General features: G+C 38.9%; 1 protein-coding gene across 2 annotated transcripts in view; it reads left to right on the top strand.

The window, feature by feature from the left end:
- Nucleotides 1-21,161, top strand: part of NUP214 (nucleoporin 214kDa) — a 94,912-nt gene that overhangs the window by 27,934 nt on the left and 45,817 nt on the right. For both annotated transcript variants that reach the window (XM_012639835.1, XM_012639836.1), the window contains 10 exons: nucleotides 1,412-1,498; nucleotides 1,706-1,855; nucleotides 2,855-3,013; nucleotides 5,996-6,099; nucleotides 6,985-7,167; nucleotides 7,887-7,972; nucleotides 8,073-8,156; nucleotides 15,727-15,987; nucleotides 16,815-16,976; nucleotides 19,116-19,215. In XM_012639835.1, the coding sequence (XP_012495289.1) occupies nucleotides 1,412-1,498; nucleotides 1,706-1,855; nucleotides 2,855-3,013; nucleotides 5,996-6,099; nucleotides 6,985-7,167; nucleotides 7,887-7,972; nucleotides 8,073-8,156; nucleotides 15,727-15,987; nucleotides 16,815-16,976; nucleotides 19,116-19,215 (1,376 nt within the window). The remainder of the gene's footprint in view (nucleotides 1-1,411; nucleotides 1,499-1,705; nucleotides 1,856-2,854; nucleotides 3,014-5,995; nucleotides 6,100-6,984; nucleotides 7,168-7,886; nucleotides 7,973-8,072; nucleotides 8,157-15,726; nucleotides 15,988-16,814; nucleotides 16,977-19,115; nucleotides 19,216-21,161) is intronic.

Genomic DNA, 21,161 nt, shown 5'->3' with positions numbered 1-21,161 from the left:
TAGAGATGGGGGTCTCACTATATTGCTCAGGCTGGTCTTGAACTCCTGGCTTCAAGTGATCCTCCCACCTTAACCTCCCAGAGCACTTGAATTACACGCATGAGCCACCCAGCCAGTGTTTGTTGTTTTAATGAATGCTGATACAATCGATCTAAGACCTCTCTAATGTTAGTTGTTGTAGCTATCAAATAGTCTAAAAGGTACCTCAAATGATAACGTCTCTAAAGCAGAACTCTTGATTTCTGTCTCCCCAGAAACTATTCCTTCTCCAGCACAAGCCCCAAGCTCCAAAGCATCCTGGATTCCTCTCTGTCCTTTAATAGCACCCGCCCCAAGTCCAGGCTAGCAGGGGATCTCATCAGCTCCACCCTCTGCTGTGTCATAAGTACATAACTCTGTCCCTCTGGTGGTGTCCTGTGTTAGGCCATTGGCATCTCTCACCTCATTAACCTCTTGACTGCTTTTACCGCCTTCTCTACTCTAGGTAGCAGTAACAGGGCTCTTTTAAATCATAAATCAAATCGTCACTTAAACTCTCCTAAAACACCAGTAGTAGCTTTCCAACACACCCAGAATAGAATCCAAACCCCTTGGTATGGCCTCACATGACCTGCCTCTGCTTGCCTCCCTGATCCCATCCTGCCCCCTCCAGTGCCCACCCTGACATCACAGAGCTTGCATTTACTTCTTCTCTTTGCCTCAGACATACCAAGGTCTCTCCTACCTTAGGGTCTTTGTACTTGATCTTCTCGCTGCCTGGGAGGTGCTTCCTCTAGGTCTTCCTGTAGTTTCCTTCCCTACTTCCTGCAGTCTTTTTTCAGATGGCAGCCCTCAGGAGGGCTTTCTTGGCCATCTCATCTGAAGCGATGCCCCCTTTTATATTCCTTATGTTTTCCTTTTTATTCACCAGTTGAAATTATCTGGTGTGTTTACTTTTTTTTTTTTTTTTATTTCAGGGTATTGTGAGGGTACAAACATTAGGGTTACACTTTATGTCTTTGCCTCACCCAAGTGCGGGTTAAAGACATGCCCTTCCCCCCCTACAGTGCTCCCCGTGTCCTTTAGTTGCGGATTTACCCCCGCCATCCCCCTAATCCCTGGAGAGTATTTCCGCCATGTGATCACCCTAGTGTTGATCAGTTAGTACCAAGTGTTTACTTTTTATTATTGATCTTGTTTCAGTAGAAGATAAGTTCCAGTAGAATATGGTATCTGATTCACCTCTATCTCTACTGTCTAAAATGTACCTTATACAAAGTACAGACCCAGTAAATACGGGTTCAAAAGAATGAGTGATGGAATAATGACTGTGTTATGAGAGTGCCGCTCTCTGTGGTAGGCACTGATGTGATTGCTTCTAGAAGCTGTAACTTATAGGATCCATTTTTAAACCCTTCGCTTTCCATTTCAGGCAAAGTCACTCCAGCCTCCTGTTACAGAAAAGCAGGGAAATCAGTGGAAAGATTCAGATCCTGTGATGGCTGGAATTGGGGAGGAGGTAAATTTGTTTCCTAAGGACTTTTTTCCAGAAATAGTTCTGGTAGTGACATTTGGATGGCTCTGAGTACAGACTCCCAGCATGACTAGTTTATTCCACATTGAAGCTTGGCCCATTCCAGGAATCTGAGCTGTTAGTAAGCACAGTAGCAGTGACATAACTACGTGCCATTCAGCCTGAGTGGTTCCCCATTTGTGGCTTCTACAGATTGCACACTTTCAGAAGGAGCTGGAAGAGTTGAAAGCCCGAACTTCCAAAGCCTGTTTCCAGGTGGGCACTTCTGAGGAGATGAAGATGCTGCGGACAGAGTCAGGTGACCTGCACACCTTCCTTTTGGAAATTAAAGAGACTACAGAGGTTTGTGTTTATGGATGTTTTTTCTGAATTGAGTTGCATTTTTAGAAATTGTCCTAGTATTCCGTGAGCACATATACCTTATCTCTTCGAGGACCACCACTGTGTGTTTATGTGTTTTTTATGTGGCTGAGTAGTTTACCTAGAAATACCTGAGTTCAGATCCTATCTTCAGCACTTAGTAATGAATTATGTGATTTTGGGCAAGTTAATCTAGCCACTATTTGAGTTTTCCCATATGTAAGATGGCATAATAATAATTTTTACCCTTTGATACATAGGTACTCTGTAAAAGTTTATTATAGTTAATTTAGTTTAGGTATACTTGAAAACTTAGTATCTTTGGTAGTGTTAGATAAAAAAGAAAAGCAGAATATTTTAGAGAATTTGCAGTTTAAAAATATTAAATATTTGTTGTTAATAGTGTTATTTATTGTTACTATTATTACTACTTACTGTGTGCCCCAGCCACTATGCTAAACACTTTACCTGTATTTTCTCACTGAATCTTATCACTTTCTGTGTCGTGTGTACTAGTGCACTCTCTATTATGTAAGTAAGGAAACCGAGGCTTAGAAAGATTAAGTCATTTGTTGAAAGTCACCCATCTAGTGAGTGGTAGTGCCAGGATCCCATTTCGATGGTCTGTTTCCACAGTCTAGTCTTAAATAACATGCCTGGAAAGAGGAAATTTCTTTAGACTGATAGCAGTGATTGTCTTCAGGTAGCAGGATTATGTGTACTGTCAATACTTTTATATTTTCTGAGTTTTCAATCATTAGAATATGTATTTTTCTAATGAGGACAAAAAATAATTTTTTAAAAATTAGTTATCTTTCTTTCCAAGCAGTGAAATTCTCTTTTTTACATGACTTAAATATATTCAGATATTCATCTTGTTAAATATTTGAGAAATACCATCTTCCTCGATCTAGACAGAAAGGTTTTATTGCATGGAAATAAGACTTTTTTGGTATCAGTACCTTCTTGTACCTTCTCTAGTCTCTTCACGGAGATATAAGTACCCTGAAAACAACTTTACTCGAGGGCTTTGCTGGTGTTGAAGAAGCCCGAGAACAAAATGAAAGAAATTGTGACTCTGGATATCTCCATTTACTGTACAAAAGACCACTGGATCCCAAGAGTGAAGCTCAGCTTCAGGTAGGAGAATCAATTTAAAGTTATTGAAAAGATTTAAAACAAACTAATGTACCAGTTGCTCTTTTTGTAGGTATGGATTTGCATGATGGCCCCTCATGAAGTTGTTGATTTTCTGCTTATAATGTACCACACTTTCCATAAACGTCCTTAACTGTGGCAAAGAAAATGGCACACTTTTATCCTTATTTTTTTATTAAAAAAAATAGAATTCTTTATTAAACCTTAAATTTAACAGAGTACTCTACTGAAATATATATTCATAAATCAAGTCATGAATAATAACAGTTAAAGTAGCAGCTATTTCTTGAGTGCCAGGTAATCTGCTAAGTGTCTTTATGCATTGTTTCTAGTCTTCAAAGTCAGCTGTTCTGCAAGATAAGAGTTATGATCCCATTATATAGAAAAGGAAATTGAGTTTCTTAGGCTAAGTAGTTCGCCCAAGGTCACGTTGGCTGGCTAGTAAGAGTGGAACCAGAATTGAAACCTCCATCTGCCTGGGCTCTTTCCTGTATGCCATACTGTAGCAAACTCGCTTTTCTCATTAATTCTTAATTATCCTTAGTCTCTACTAAAGCTAATCTAATTTTGTTTTCCATCTTTCAGTTTATCCGAAATCGTTGTGTCGCTAGCCTTAGTGAGGGGGTCCTCTTCCACCCTCTCACATTTGCCTAGAATCCTGGTGGGCAGGGTGCATAAGCAGCTCTGGTCTTCCTCACCTTAGACCTGGGGACTGTGGGTGTGATGAGTTCCTCCTGCTTTAATGAATTGGAGGCTGTGGACTTTACTGTTCCCACTGTTCTCTTCCCACACTTGGGATGAAACTTACTGACAGCCGGAAAATGAGAGAAATGGACCCTTCTCCCAGAAAGGTTGAGGAGCCCCTGCTGTTTTCTGCAGCCCTCTGGTATTCTTGATGCAGCCTCCCTCCACTGTGGATGTTACCTTTCTTAGCAACAGAGTGCTGACTGCCCGCCTACTGCTCATCAAATTATAGGCAGCCATGCTGCATCCTACTTACGTGTTCTTCCTACGTGCCTTTTCAAACTCTTGCTCTATTGCCAAACTAAGAGGAAAGCATACAGCTTTTGGGAGATACTGTCCCCATTCGAAAGGAAATTTTTTCGTGGTGCTAAGTAGATTATAATAGGTAGCATACTTTGAGGGCCTGCTATGTGCAAAGCAAAGATGAGGAAACCAAGATAACTGAAACTGCCCAGGGTTTACCACTAACAAATCCTGTAGCCTTGGACCTGAGCAGTCTGCCTGCAGAGCCTGTGTTCTTAATGGCTAGGCTACAATGTACAATTCCTATAGCTGTGTAAGTGGCAATGAGGATGAACATATAAATTTAATGTGAGGCATGTTGCTATGGGACCACAGGTAAGGGAGCAGCTAAGCCACAGAAGAGAAGTATTTGGATTTTTTTTGTTGGTGGTTTTTTTTTTTGTTTGTTTTTAATTGAGACAGAGACTTGCTCTGTCACTTGGGCTAGAGTGCCATGGTGTCAGCCTAGCTCACAGCAACAAACTCCTGGGCTCAAGTGATTTTCCTGCCTCAGCCTCTGGAGTAGCTGGGACTATAGGCGCACACCATGACACCTGGCTAATTTTTTTTTCTATTTTTTGTAGAGATGGGGTCTTGCTCTTGCTCAGGCTGGTCTCAAACTCCTGACCTGAAGCGATCCTCCCACCTTGGCCTCCCAGAATGCTAGGATTACAGGCATGAGCCACCTCGCCTGGCTAAAAGGAAATATTTGTGATAGGCCTTAAAAGAAGAATTGATTTTTGCTGGTAGACACAATTGGGAGGACATTCAGAAGAAACAGTATCAGATAATGTGGAGGTGTGATCACATATAAATGGTCAAAGGAAAGAACCCCTGTAGTCATCAATTATTGAGTAGAAATTTATATTTGGCTACTAAGGTCAGTGCTACTGCACTTGAATCAGTTTGGCTCCTTTTAAATGATATTTTCTCTTTTTCAGTTGGGACATAGACCCTTATCCACGAATAATTTTGAAAATAACATTTAAACATAGTAAGATCTTTATACATATGTAAAGATCTTTTCTTAGTGTGCAGCACTTTATCTTCATTTGTATACATTCTTAATTGAATGTTTCATCTTTTTAATCTTTTTTTTTTTTTTTAAAGATAGGATCTCGCTATGTTGCCCAGGCTGTAGTGCAGTAGCTGTTCACAGACGGCACAATCATAGTGCACTACAGCCTGCAACTCCTGGGCTCAAGCGATCCTCCTGACTCTACATCTCTCGAGTAGCTGGGACTACAGGCACACACCGCAATACCTGGCTCTACTTTTAATTTTTGAGAGTCAAATTGCATAGCCAAGAAGATTAACAATGGCCTAAAATTTGAAGACAATTGTTGTAGGCCTAAAATAAGTTAAATAGTTAAGAATTTCAATAATGATAAATTTAGTTTTTAGTGCTTGTACTATTTTTTTTTTTTTTAAGAACAAATGAGTATTTCTCAATTGGAGGATGACTTATATGTTCTACTCTGTGAGTAGATAGGTTCAGAATTATTTTCAACCTTGTTTTGTAGTATAATTTTGTCTATATTATAGTTAATTTCATGGGTGGGAGAGCAAAAACTAAATGGATGTACTATCTGAGTACCAGAATGCAGTGGAAAATTCCCAGACCATGTTGAGATATTTTACAGGAGCTGAAAAGTGAGAACTAAGCAAGAACATTTGTTCCCCAGGGGCCCGAGGCAGACACACCCCTTCTGTTTCCCTTTTCTTTGTACCACTTCCCTATCACACTATTAAGTTAATTTTCTGTTTTTCACTTTAATTATAAGATTTTAATGATTATATTAAAACCTATTATATTCTCCTTATTCATTATGGTTCCCAAAATAGCAATATTTCAGAATTATTTTGACTGTTTTGATAGATCTTACCCCAAGCTACCAGAAAAATGAGTCATTTGCCTTTTAATTTTTTTTCTTGTAGGAAATTCGGCGCCTTCATCAGTATGTGAAATTTGCTGTCCAAGATGTGAATGATGTTTTAGACTTGGAATGGGATCGGCATCTGGAACAAAAGAAAAAACAAAGGTGAGCGAGATCTCTCATCCACAGTGGGTTGGAGTAGATATTGCTGTTGCCTTTTTTAAAAAGCGATTTATGAGCAGATATAAAAATCTCTACATACATTCATTCTTTTTGACATAGTCATTCTACTTCTAGTAATTTTTTCTACGGAAATAACAAGTGATGCTCACAATAATTTACATAAAAGAATTTATATTCCAGCACAATTTATGATTGTGAAAAATTGCATTAAACCTAATTTTTTTCTTACTATAGAATACTTTGTAACCATTGAATAGCATGCTCTCAGAAAAATTGTATTAAATATATTTTCTTTGTTACATAAAATATATAATTATATCACAATAATTATGATGCAATATGTAAAATATAAAATAAGTGAAAAGTAAGGCAAAAATCCCAGTTTGGAGGGTACACAGAAAAGAGACTGGAAGTAAATAGATTTATCAAAACATTCAGTAATATCTGCAAGGTAGGATTAAGAGGAAATTTTCCTTTATACTTTTTTGTATTATATGTTCCAAATTTTCTTTTGAGAAAACATTTCTAATTAGTGTGGATCATTAAAAGGATGAGAGGAATGATGGCAAAGGAATGGGAAGACTTTTCAGTCTAGTCTTTGATCCCTAGATATTTGATTTTATGTCATGTATTTTCTAGAAGGAAAAGAATGCAATATGCCATGAGAGCACGAAGTGCCTATAAAAGATTCGAAAAACAGATCAGCCCTAAAATATTAGATTTCTGAAATACCTGCACTTGATTAATATGAATTGCCCTTTCTCCGGTTTATTGTTTTCACTGCTATTGTTGTAGTTTATTTTTATCGTAGAGAGTTCCTTTACTTAAACCATTCACATTTAATTCTTTTCTCATTGCTGTCAACAGGCACCTGCTCGTGCCAGAGCGAGAGACACTATTTAACACCCTCGCCAACAACCGGGAAATTATCAACCAGCAGAGGAAGCGCTTGAATCACCTGGTGGATAGCCTCCAGCAGCTCCGTCTGTATAACCAAACTTCCCCATGGAGCCTTCCCTCGGCCGTTCCTTCCCAGAGCAGCACTCACAGGTGTGCACATAACTTACACTCAGTAAATATGGTTGAATAAATGCATGAATAAATAATTTGGGGAGTAATGTGGAGCAATCTTAGAGTAGTTCAGATGTGGGTTTGAAGGTGACTGCTGTCTGTTGCCTTTGTGATCCTGGTCAGGTTCCTCACCCTCTCTGATCCTTTGTTCCTTTGCCTAAAAAACAGGAGTGATAATACCTGCCTCATGAGATTGTTGGACAGTTAAATTAAGTCTGTAAAGCACCTAGTATTCTGCCAGATGAAACAGGTGCTCAGTGTATCCCAGCAGATACTACAGTAATGGTGTTGTTGTGTTGCTGAAAATCAGCTGATAGGATCAGGCTGACTGACTTGTGTCTAAAGCCCAGATTTGCTGCTGTGCTTCAGTGTGGAGACTTTCATTCTCTGGCAAGTAGACAGTTTACCCTTAATATTATCAAGGTGACTTTGTGATTCTGCTTTTAGGCCAAATGTGTAAATTGTAATTGCCCTTTATACTGAGACTCCATAGTGGTGTGTTTGGCATGGTGATGGTGGTATATAATACTGAGGTTGTGGTCTCCTTTGGGATTGAGTGTCTTAATTGGTCAGCTGGCATATTTATCTATTGGGGATGCTCTCATCTCTTACATTGATATTTAGAAGAATAGTATACCCCCTCAGCCTCAGATCTCTCAGCTCCTAATTGGTCTGTACATAACACTGTCCTGTTTCAGTTTTGACAGTGATCTTGAAAGCCTTCGCAATGCTTTGTTGAAAACCACCATAGAAACTCACACCAAACCCTTGCCCAGAGTACCAGGTAAATGCTTCTTTCCCAGTCTTTCAGTTTTCTTTATTCTCTTCCAACTACTGACATCTTAAAAACCAAGTCTTAAGCATTTATCGTGAATTTCTTACAGCTAAACTGTCCACCATGAAACAGGCCCAACTGAGAAACTTCTTGGCAAAGAGAAAGACCCCACCAGTGAGATCCACTGCTCCAGGTAAAGGGAACTGGTGCTCAGTTTTTTAGCATAAACTATATAGTACATGGTGATAGGGTACTGTGTGTGTGTTGATTCTTAATAGGGGATGGAGAAAATGTCCCCAGAATATCTTGTCAGTCTGGATAATGGCATAAGAAACAGCTTATATATACTGGATGCAGCAGTTCAAGATAGTTGTTTTGGCTTTTATACTATTTTTTTCTGCAGCGCTAAGGTTGTATAGCAGTGATTCACAAGGGTTTAGGGTAGGCTGAGCTGGATCCTAGCCTCTGCCTTTGGCAGAGAAACGTTGCTTTTCTGATTTGTACAGGGTTTTGAGTAAGATTGCATTTGGAGAAAAGCTTTCTTTTCTTGAGATAGAAGAAAAAACTATTGACTAGACAATGATGGTTCAAAACACTCGCTGAAAAGAAGCCATATAGCTGATGAAAGGTTCCCTTTTTTGCCATTGACTATGTAGATAATTTTCTCAATTTTCTTTTTGAGAATATTTGTTATAAACAGCTTTAGGCATAACTTTGCTTTGATTTTGTGCCCGTATCTGCATTTTTCTTTGAAATTCTGTTTTGAGTTAAAAAATTTCTTTTATGCCGACAACAAATGCCTTTTGGTAATTGAAATACCTGAAAGGAATTTAATCTTACTCTACTATGATTTATTAATTTTTCTGTAGTCATATAGGGCTAAATTAGGTAAGGAATAGTCATAAATAAGTGAATTTTTCAGTAACTTTGTTATCTAAAGAATACATTCTCTTGTCAGATAACTGGGAAAAATATGGAAAAGTATAAAGTATGAAGTATATTCTTTATACTTTTCCATATTTTTCCACTGAGATATGGCCTTACTTACGTCATTTTGCTTTACTTCCAAACTTTTTTCCTTGTGTATGTAAATCTCATGTTTTGAAAATGAGAATGAGGCCAGATGTGGTGGCTCATTCCTGTAATCCCAGCACTTTGGGAAACTGAGGCAGAGGGATCCCTTGAGCCCTGGAGTTCAAGGCTATGTGAGCTATGACTGAGCCACTGCACTCCAGCCTGGGAGAGAGAGTGAGACCCTGTCTCTAGAAAAAAAGAAAATTAGATTGGGATTATAACATTTATAGTTCTGTTTTCTGATTTTTTAAAAATTAAAAATGCATGAATCCTTAGCTATTTAAAAAATAAAAAACAGAAAATTATTGTTGGCAAAGATATGGAGAAATTGGAACCCTTGTGTACTATTGGTAGGAATGTGAAATGGTGCAGCCACTATGAAGAAGTTCAGTGGTTCCCCAAAAAATTAAAAATAGAATTACCATATGATCCAGCAATTCTACTTCTGGGTATATAACCCAAACAATTGAAAACAGAGTCTCAGATATTTGTATACCCACGTTCATAGCAGTGTTATTGACAATAGCCAACAGGTAGAAGAAATGTGTCTGTTGAGAGATGAATGGATAAACAATATGTGATCTGTCCATATAATGGAATATTGTTCAGCATTAAAAAGGAGGGAATTTCTGACATATAATATAGGTGAACCCTGAGGACATTATGCTAAGTGAAATAAGCCAATCACAAAAAGGGTAAATACTGTATGATTCTACTTATATGAAGTTCCTAGAGAAGTCAAATTCGTAGAGACAGAAAGCAGAATGGTGGCCACCTAGGGGAGTGGAAAGGGGAATGGAGAGTTGTTTAGTGGGGACAGAGTTTTAATTTTGCAGGATTAAAACAGTTCTGGAGATGGATGGTGGTGATGGTTGCACAACAGTGTGAATGTACTTAATATAACTTAACTCTATATGCTTAAAAATGGTTAAGGTGGTAAATTTTATGTTGTGTGTATTTTACCACATTTTTAAAAATTGGAAAAAAATTGAAAAATTAAAACATTCGTAAACCTTTCCTCTGCCTTCTGTTTTTAAATATTCTTTTAACACACGCCTTATGTTGACTATGCAATATTTCCTTGTATTAGAAGGCCATAATTTACTTACTCAATCCCTGGTAAGCGTCAGTCTTGCTGCCAAGATTTTACTCAGAACATCTTTGTTCACAAATCCTTAACCCACATCTCTGATTATATCTTTATGATAGATTCCTTAGAAGTGAGATTTTTTTGTAATTTCTTTATACATTCAACAAATATTATTGCCTACTTTGTTTCAGACAGTGGTGAGTAAGAGAACCACGGTCTCTGCCCACATAAGACTTTCAGTTAAGAGGGTAATCCAGACATTAGGCAGATAACTGCACATTATACTTACTTAATGTTAGGCTGTATGCTGGGAAGAATAAGAGCATATAAACGTTTTCATTTTAAATTGTGAAATATAACACACCTGTAGAAAAATGCGCAGAACACACGTGTATCTATGTAACCTGTACCCAGGTTAGGAAGCCGAACATAGCCGTTCCCTTAGAAGCCCCTCTTTGCTTACCCCCTTGGTCTGCCTTCATCCCACAAGGTACCCTTATACAGACATATGTGAGAGTTAGGTCTTCTGTTTTTTGGGTTTTTTTTATTTGATACTTTTTGTTACTATTTTGAAAAAAATTGAAACTTCCAGTTGCAAGAATACAGTAAAACACTCAGTTACCCTTCATCAATATTTACTAGTTAATATTTGCCACAATTACTTTATTTTTTCTATCCCCCCTTATTGTAATTATTTTTGCTGAACTATCTGAGAATAAATTGAAGACAGGACCCTTTACCCATGTATCCTCTAAGAACAAGGACCTTCTCTTATATGATTATGATACAGTTATCAGATTCAGGAAATTTACTATGGATAGAATAGTGACATCTCATATACAGTTGATATTCAGATTTTGCCAGCTGTCTTACTTATGTCCTACATGTTTACTTTTAAAAAAAAAAAAAAAAAAAATCTAGGCTTCAGTCCAGGATTCTACATTGCGTTAAGTTGTCATTCTCTTTAGCCTCCTTTTCTGTGCTTTCCTTCAGAGCTTTACTACTTAAGCATGCCTCCCGAAACACTAATTTGGTTTTGCCTGTTTTTTTTGGTAAGTCCATTCATTTATTCTCTGGATGCTCTTGTTCCACATCAGGTTTGTAAGATTCATCCATGTTGTTGCCTGTAGTTGTTATTTATTTGTTTTTGTTGCTATGAAGTATTTCATTATACGAATATGCTACATTCATTTATCCATTCTTCTGTTATACATAAGCTGTTTTCAGTTTATAACGATTGTAAACAAGGTGGTTCTGAACATTTCTGTGCATGACTCTAGGAGCACATGTGCACTTTTTTCGTTTCGTCATATAGCTAAGAGTGACACTGTTGGCTCATATTTTGTCCACATGCTCAGCTTTTGTAGATCCTGCCAGTTTTCCAAAGTGATTGTACCAGTCATTACCATCAGTGTATAAGTGTTCAGTTGTTCCACATCCTTGCCAAGCTCGATAGTGTCAGTCTTTTTTCTTTTAACTATTCTTTTCGGTAGTTCATTCCTTTTTATTGTTGAACAGTATTACATTGTATGGATATACCGTATTTTGCTTATACTATATGGAATTGATTTTTGTGTATGATATGAAATGTCTTTTTTTGTGTTTAGATATCTGATTGTCCCAACACTGTTTATTGAAAAGACTTTTCTCCCTGCTTAGCAGAGTCACCTTTATTGTAAATCAGTTTTTCCTGTGTGTGCATTTGTTGGTCTCATATACTGATTAGAAGGTTCTACTACTACACTGTCTTAATTAACTAATTATATTAACTAGTTAATATAAAATAAGTTTCAGTACTATTCTCTTGCTAGATTCTGGAGCTGTTCTGCCCAATAGGGTACTATATTTAAATTTAAATTAATCAAAATAAAATTAAGTTAAAGATTCAGTTTCATAGTCCCGGTAGCCACATTTCATGTACTCAGTGGGCACTTGTGACTAGTGGCTACTATAATGGTAAGCACAGATAAAGAATGTTTTGTCATTGCAGAATGCTCTGCAGCCTAGAGCAGAGGTTGACAAACTTTTTTTTAAAGAGCCAGATAGAGAACATTTTAGGCTTGCAGGCCCTGTGGTTTCTTTTACATTTATCTAACTCTGCCATTGTAATGGGAAAGCAGCCACAGTGTAAAGGTAGAGGCATGTCTGTGTTTCAATAAAACTTTATTTATAAGAAGAGACAGCTGGCCCATGGTTGTAGTTTGCTGACCCCTGATCTAGAGTATTTAGGCTCTTCTTGGTGCTCTACATCTCCATGTTAACATTAGAGTTGTAGTGTTAAATTCTGCCTCCTGTACTTAGAATAGTCAAAACCACAGAGACAGAAAGTAGAATGGTGGCTGCCAGGGGCTGGAGGAGGAGGCATGGGGAGCTAGTGTTTAATGCGGACAACTATACACTGAAAAATGGTTAAGATGATGCATTTTATGTTATGTGTGTCTTACCACAAGAAAAAGGGGGAAAATTTTTTACCTCTCAGCCATCAGAGAAGAGTTGAGATTTTGTTTGGGATTGCATTGAGTCTCTAGATCAACTTGGGAATTGACATTTGTGCAGTGGTGACCTTTTAGTTCCTGAACATGGTACACATTTGTTTATTTGGATCTTCTTTAATTTCTCTTAATGTTTACTACATGGGAGACATGCACATCTTTTGTTAGATATACTGCTAAAAATTTAACATTTTGATGCTATTATAATGGTGGATTTTTTTTCCTTAAATTTTGTTTTATGTTGGATATGGTGTATATTAATAGAAATACGCTGATTTGAGTATATTTACTTTACAGCCAACAACCTGGCAAAACTTATTTATTCTAATAACATATTTGTAGCTATTTCTTGGACTTGTAGCTATGGAAACAATTATATTCTCCATAGATACTAACACTGATGTTTCTGCCTTCCCAGTCCTTTTATTTCTTTTTCTTACCATATTATTTCATTCACTAGAACCTCCAGTGCCGAGTCCAGTAAAAATGGTGTGTGGGTATCCTTGCCTTGATCTCAAAAGGAACACTTTTCATAGTTTACCCTAAGATGTGCGGTTTGCTGCATCTACTGAGATGATCATATGATCTCTCTCCTTCCCCCCACGACACCCCCTGCGCTCGTGTGGCTTTCTGCCTTTCCTAATCTGAGCAAGAGTAGAGCTTAAACAGAATAAGGTTCTTTATATTTCATGGCCTGTAATCCTAGCACTTCGGGAGGCCGAGGCAGGAACATTGCTTGAGGCCAGGAGTTTGAGACCAACCTGGGCAACATAGTAAGACCCTGTCTCCACACACACACCACACACACAAAATTAGTGGGGCATGGTGGCTTACACCTGTAGTCCAACTACTTGGGAGGCTAAGGCAGGAGGATCACTTGAGCCCAGGAGTTTGAGGTTGCAGTGAGCTATGATCACGCCCCTCTACTCTAGCCTGGGCGACAGAGTGAGACCCGGTCTCAGTCAGTCAATCTATTTATTTATTTGTTTGTTTGTTTCAGTGGGGCCCCCTTTCTAGCTGCATCCTTGATCACAGCAGGGAGTGGCACCCATCCACTGTGGAAGCAGCATCATTGGGATAGTGAGAAGTCCAGGCTCTGAGCTTGTGCAAGTGAACATGGCCATTGCATCTTTCAGTTGCCTCCCTCACAAGGCAAACGAGTGTCATCAGAAAGATAAAGGAAAGAAACTGAGAGAACCCCCAGGTTATATTGGACCTTGGGAGTTAAACATAGTTATTCTACTTTCTCATTCTATCCAGTTCTTGAAGGTGGTATGATGATCTTAGTCATCTTTTGTTGTTATTAACTCTCAGGAACTAGGGTTTTAGAGAAATTATGGAGAGCATTGTGGCCTCAAGAGAATGTGGGGTTTGTATTAGTTTCCTGTGGTTGCTGTAATAAATTATCACAAACTTAGTGGCTTAAAACAATACCTATCTATCATCTCAGTTCTTTGAGTCAGAAGTCCAGACACAGTGTGGCTCAGCTGGGTCCTCTGCTCTGGGCCCACAGGCTGAAATCATGGTGCTGGCTCAGCTGAGCTCTTATCTGGAGGCTCTGGGGAAGATTCCACTTCCAGGCTCATTCAGGTTGTTGGCAGAATTCAGTTCCTTGCAGTTGTAGGACTAAGGTCCTGATTTCCTGGGTATGTGCCTCCTGCCTCTTTCATCTTCAGGGTAAAGTGGCCTGTTGAATCCTCCACATGCTTAATCTCTGCCTTCCTGGACTTGTGCCACAACCTCTCTGACTTTTTGCCTTTTAGGGCTCATGGATTTTACATTGAGCTTACTTGGATAATCCAAAATAACTTCCCTATAAAGGTTAACTGATTAGTAATCTTAATTATATCTGCAAAATCCCTTTTGCTGCCTAACACAACAAACATGGTTGTAGCACCAGGGGGCAAAATTCTGCCTGGCATGGGGTTCAGTCTTATATAGCAGAGTGATAAGAACATGGTCTTTGAAGTCAGTTACACTCGGGTTTGAATTCTGGCTCTACTGCTTACCAGCTTCATGACCTTGGTTAAATTACTTAACCTTTCTAAGCATCAACCATAATGCATAATTGTAATTTCTAATTTATAGGATAATTGTGAAGCTTAAATGGGATAATATATATATGTGCTTTGCACGGCACCTGGTACCAAGTAAGTTCTCAATAAATGTTAACTGCAGTTTTACTGGTGGAATTTCAGAGTGATCCTACCTCATATTTAATTACTTTGAATTTAAATAGCCACATATGGCTAGTGGCTACCAAATTGGACATTGCAGCCCTAGCACGTAGCATTGGTTTTCTGTTGAATTTGTTTATGTTACACTTATATTTATGACAATAAAATCTTGCAGAATGATGTGCATATGGGACACACAAGTTAATAAATATTAGCGAAGTCATTTTAAAATAACCTGGGGAGGAGAAAGGGCTTGGTTTTCTGTTCGATTTTTGTTTTTCCAGTATACCGAAAGTAACGGGCATTCTGAAATTCATGGTAGAAAGTAACATGATGTAAAGCCTTACTTCATAATTTAAAGAAGGGAAAAAAACCAGAAGGCCAGGATTAAGTTCAGTGTTTATTTATTTATTTTTTTAAAAAAAGTCCTAAGGGATTAAAAAGAATCATTAGATTTATCTGGAAATGTTTGAGACACTGAGGACTGAGGACATTCTCTTTTCCAGTTTGCATTAGACCTATCTTAGAAGTTTATTGTTGGAAAGCGATGGTAATGGTGTGACTGCTCACCCTACCGCAGAAGCTTGTCTGTTACTTTTCTGGTATGTTGTTGTTCTACTGGTGACAACTTCTGGTGAAGGCTCCAGGTCTCCTGCTTTGACACCAGCGTTAATTCTGTCTCTCACTTTTTTCACATTCTTTTGTTTGACAGCCAAAATGTTCTTCTCCACACAGCTCAGTTTCTCAAAGCCCCATTTGAACAAAGACCCAAAACCATCTTTGTTCAAATTCGACAACAGCTGCTTCCACTTAAAATAAGTAACAATTAAGTCATTTTACAAATTGGATATTTTTTATTGACAGTGAAAATTATATAGCTTTTGGACTTCCTTTGAGTTGTCTAAATTGTTTTGTTTGGGGCTTTTGTAGCCAGCCTGTCTCGGTCAGCCTTTCTGTCTCAGAGATATTATGAAGACTTGGATGAAGTCAGCTCAACATCCTCCGTCTCCCAGTCTCTGGAGAATGAAGATGCCCGGCCATCCTGTAAAGAGGAGGAGACGGTGGTCCAGGTTCCTCGGCACGCCCCCGTGGTTCGCACTCCCTCCATCCAGCCCAGTCTCTTGCCTCAGGCGACTTTCACTAAATCTCATCTGGTTCATGGTTCTTCACCTAGTGTGATGGGAAGTACAAGTAAGTAAACAGTGAGAAAGGAAACTATCTTTTTTCTCTGTTAGGTTTCTAACTAATAAAGGAACTATAACTAAGTTTTATACTATCACACCAGTAAGGCTGTTAGTTCTGGCCCATTTCTGCTAATATTCCAGAAATTGGAAGACTAATTCAAAAGATGTGTGTTCCTCTTGCAAGCAGTTTGTAGGCCCTCGTGAGGAAGAGGAGACTCTCCAAGGTTATGCACTGCAACAGTTTTTCTGTTGAATCCAGCTTGTGTGTTTTAAAACAGGTCTTTTTCGGGGGTGAAGACAGGAGGCTGTTTGCCTCAGTGTAAAGCACATCCACACCCATGCTGTTCAAATCCTAGTCATTTCAGCCTTACTCACCAGCTCCAGGGCTCGTCGTCAGTATTGGCTCACAGACACAGCCTGTATTGTGCCCTAACACCTGCAGTGCAGAGTGTTAGGACTTTCCATCGACGTGACTTATAGCAGAGAAAAATATGGACATGAGGTACTAGACTGAAGAGATTTTTGAAGAGAGGAGATGAGGGAATTGATCTGTATTGGTGTAAAAGTTAAATTTCAATCAGTATGGGAAGAAATGCTCACGTAATATATTTTACTAATAGCTAATAGTAGAGGTGGGCAGGCCAATTGCATGTGCTGTCTTTGAAAGATACAGGTGTCAGCCTGTCAGTTTGCTGGTACTTTTCTATGTTATGCTTACAAATTTCTAATTTTAGCATTTTCCTTACAACCTAACAGGAAGAATTTACCATTTTAACTTTTGTATGTTCCTCTTCTCTGACTTACTCTCTCACTTAATTTTTCTTTTCCCTTCAGTGTCTACATCTACCAGTAAAATTATTCCTCAAGGAGCTGATAGCACAATGCTTGCAACGAAAACTGTGAAACATGGCGCACCTGGTCCTTCTCATCCCATCTCAGCTCCCCAGGCAGCTGCTGCTGCAGCACTTAGACGGCAGATGGCCAATCAGGTGCCAGGTAAAAACTGTAGCCCCACAGCTATGCAGAGACTGAGCTGTCTGAGTCACAGGCCAGGACAGCAGGTGGTAAGAAACAACTGGCTCTCTTTGTTGCACTTCAGAAGAGAAGGCTGATGTGATAGACCTCTCTCCTTTTGGGGGAGAGAGTTCCAAGAAGGCAGAGATTAGGTCTGAAATTTTTTTCCTTTTAAGGAAAAGTATTATATCTGCCCCATTTAGTTAAGTGGGAAATCAGTGGGGGATTTGTTTTTGTTTTGTTTTATGAAGTTAATAATCCCTACTTTTGAATAATGTCTGCTTTGACCCCTAAAATTAATCTTTAAGATTAGATTATCTGATAACATTAGAACTGTCTCATAGTATCTTAAGGATCCCAACCACCCTGAGCGGGAGGTATTAGTGTGCCCATTTTGCATTTCAGTAACATAAGGTTCAAGGAGGTGTAGGTTACCAACCAGTAAGTGGCAGAACCCAAACTCCAGCCCTGTGCTGTTTCTATTTCAGTACAACTTTTTCTTAATGCTGTAAATTTAGCCTTTACAGATGGGAACTCTAATAAGTTTGTTAATCAACACTTACATTTTGTCAGTGGTTAATGGTTTTCCAAAATTTTCTGCAATCTAGGTAGCTGGCCTCAGGGACTTTAGTTATCACTGGTTATCAATTTTATAAGCCAGTGGTTCTCAACCAGAGGTTATCTGCTCTCCCCTCTCCCCTGAAACAGTTGACAGTGTTGCTGGCGTATAGTGGGTAGAGGCCAGGAATGCTGCAAAAAAGTAAAAATAAAAAAATAAAATGCACAGGACACCCACAACAAAGGGTTATCTAGCCCCAAAATGTCAATAGTGCCAAGGTTGAGAAACTCAGATATAAGCCAAATATTTTTGTTTAAGCTGAGTAGAATTATTTTTCAGTTTTATCACTGCTTAGAACACCTATCAATCATGGTGGTTTATTTAGACAAAAAAGAATTACCATTAAACAGTGATAAAAGATTTTAAAGAAAAATTAAAGTATTAAAAAATATTAACTTTAGGTGATACTTATAACTAAAACATCAAAGAACAAAAAACAAGATAACTTTTTAATGTAACTTTGAGCTTTCTGAAAATAAAATTCTGGGATATTCTCTTTAAATGTTACTTGGACCAAGCAGAATTTTGGCATTGTGCTGAACAGGCCCCAGATCAAGCTGATTGAGTTGATTATTTGTAAACTTAAAGTCTGCCAGGACTTAGATTGGTCCACTCTCAGCAGGAGGTGGTGTGATCTCCTTTATCACATTGGAAGCAAAAATTTCTAAGGTGTAGGCACCTTTATGAAATAGAAAATATGTGCATTCGTAGGCAAGATGTTCCTGGTCGCTTCTCTGAAGGAGGGAATAAAAGAGAGTCACCGCCATTCTGCCGTACATTTTTCACTTTTGCCAAAAATATAGTTAGAAGAGATCCAAGAGCTTTGCTGAGGCTTTCTTAATAGTTAATTATAGAATGTCATTAAGTCTTTTGGAATACAATTTAAAATGATGAAACACAAAGAGAAGTAAAGGCTGATGAGATAAGTAAGATAGATAAGTGTCAAATATATGCCTATTGCCATTTCTGAATTCAGGCCTCTTGGCCTCTTTCCCCGTCCTTGTGCAAGCTCAATTTTTTTTATTCATTGTGTCTGCCTGTCTCACTAAGCCATAAGCACCATTAGAGAAAAAAACTATAGACACCTTTTGTATTGTCAGCACCTAACACAGAGCCTGGCACTAATAAGCCTAATGCGAGAGGCGGAAATCCCGAGTCTGAATGCTGTTAATCCTCTAGTTCTTGCTGCCCTGCTCTAGGGTGAGCCAACAAGGTGACAGGTATCTCAGCTCTGCTGCAGAACAGCTAGCTGAGGACTTGTTTTCCCGTACACTGGTACATTTGACTAAATTGCAGGAAGCCTCATTCCATGACCCGTGTTAATGGAGTAGGCCAGGTGTTCCATTGAACACTATGCTGCAGAACTACCTGGAGTACATTTCCTTTATGTGATAAGGTTGCGATCTGCTCGAGTTCATGTCCTAATTATTCATTTATATATGGCTAGAATTTTGATCCTTTACTGGAATTAATATAGTTCTCTCTCCTCTCTATTTAAATAGCTGTAAGCACTTTGACTGAATCAACCTTGAAGAATGTCCCTCAAGTGGTAAATGTTCAGGAATTGAAGAATAATCCTACAACCCCCTCTGCAGCGATGGGGTATGTTTCAACTCTTCAGTGTTTCAGCCAGTAAATTCTTCTGCAATAGAGGTGACTACCTGTAGAGAGCAGTGTCGCTGCTATCACGGTCTGGCTGTTTCTCCTGCAAAACCGTAGGTTTTGGAAGAGGTGGACAGCTAAGCCTGCCTCTGCAGTTGAGTTTTCAGGAGATTGTCCTTTCCAACTTGCCAGTAACTGTTGCCTCATAAACCTTTAAAGTCCATCTCAGTGCTGTATGTTCAGTTTGCTTTTTGCCATGTGTGAGTGTACGTGTGGTGCACATTAGGTGTGTAGTTTGATTTTTTTTTTTTTTTTTAATGCTCTTGGTGTTCCAGATAGACACTTCAGGTCTTGTGCAAACTGTTGATTCTGAAAACTGGGATCTGGGGGGTGATAGTCTCCTCTCTCACTTCCCCTTTCCAGGCATTTCTATTCTTTCAATTTCTTTTGCCTTTTGTATGAAATAAAACAGTTTTTTAAAAGGCAGCAGCTCTGTTTGGAGACTCCAGCTCCTCTTTCATGCCATATTTGAGGGCTACATTATTGCTGCTGGAGCTCACTTGTCTTTAGTCCTCATCTTTGTTCAGGATTCAAGGTGCTGACTCCCTCCCATAAGTCTGGGCAGCATGGTTCATGGAACATATCTATGCCGTGCTTTGCCCTGTGCATTTTGTGGCCACAATCCCTTCAGACCAACCACCCTCCCCTATGGAGTAGGGAAGAGTTGAGGGACGTTTCCTCGGTCTGAATGTGGGGATCATGAGAACTAGTATCAGATTTCAGGGAGTTAGTGTCTGGTACCTGTCATTTGTCTAGTGGCAAAAAGTAGCCACAGACCCTGCATGCTACTCTCTGCCACCCCCACAGAGCAAATCTGCTCACTGTTCCCTTTGCACTTTGTCGAATGGCCTTCTTCACTGGTTTGTTGGCCTTCTCTTTTTTCTATGTGGATCCATTTATCAACACTGCCTGTTCTAGGAATTTTTTGGTTATCTCAGGGCCATACTAACAGCCAAAAGACAAGCTTTCCCACTTTCCTATCTTGGAGTGACCTCGGAGACTTGGTATGCTGTTTAGACCAAGACGGTATTTGTGGTCGCTGCTGACTTTTCAAGGGAAGGAACTATGCATTAGAGTTTGGGAACTGTAGCCAGATTCCCAGCATAGGGAAGGCAGGGAAAAGCCACTGAAAGGCAGAATATTACGTAAGACAGGAAAATCTAGCATATGGTAAAAGAAATATGGTCTGGTATTTCTGAGATACTTTAGCCATTAACCATGTATGAGGAGCAGCTTTTGGAGATTTTGCTTTATCTTCTCTCAAGCTTTGTTTCCCTCAAATGGTTCATCTGACCTGATCTTTGATAAGGGCTTTATTTAAGGAGTAATTTTGAGTTTGCTCTTTTTCTGGCAAGAAAAATAGACACAAGAATTAGAAAGGAATCTCAAAGAAACGTTCTTTTCCATTCTTCACAGAATTGGACTCTGGTATAATTATTTAACTTTTATGCCCAGTATGGTGCCTGAAACATAGTTCCTTTTTAATAACCGTTTATTGAATAATAGGTAAACTCGAAACATAATTGGTAAATGAAAATTGGTATTTGCCACTTCCCCCCATAGGACAGATTGACAGGGAATATGATTGTTGTAAAACAACTTACTTTCAGATTCTTGTAAACAGTAGTTTCCTAAGTATATTTAGGTATTTAATTTTGCATTTAGTATTTTCTGAGGGATATCTTACAAAAGAGCTACTATAGGATGAGCGTACATATTTCTGCTGTTGGTATATCTTATGTTCATTGGCTTCATCCGTTCTATTCGCTGACTGACCATCCTCTTTTGTGGAGGAGTATTCATCTGGAGCCAGACTCCTCTGCGCTGCTCCATTGCCTGATTCAGCAGCTTCTGTTCTGAGCAGGAACTGCCCTGGTTGTTAGGGA

This window comes from Propithecus coquereli, unplaced genomic scaffold (assembly GCF_000956105.1).
Source record: "Propithecus coquereli isolate 6110/MARCELLA unplaced genomic scaffold, Pcoq_1.0 Scaffold142, whole genome shotgun sequence".
NCBI classification, from domain to species: domain Eukaryota; kingdom Metazoa; phylum Chordata; class Mammalia; order Primates; family Indriidae; genus Propithecus; species Propithecus coquereli.
The sequence above is the reverse complement of the archived record's forward strand: the minus strand, read 5'-3'. Positions and strand labels throughout refer to the sequence as shown.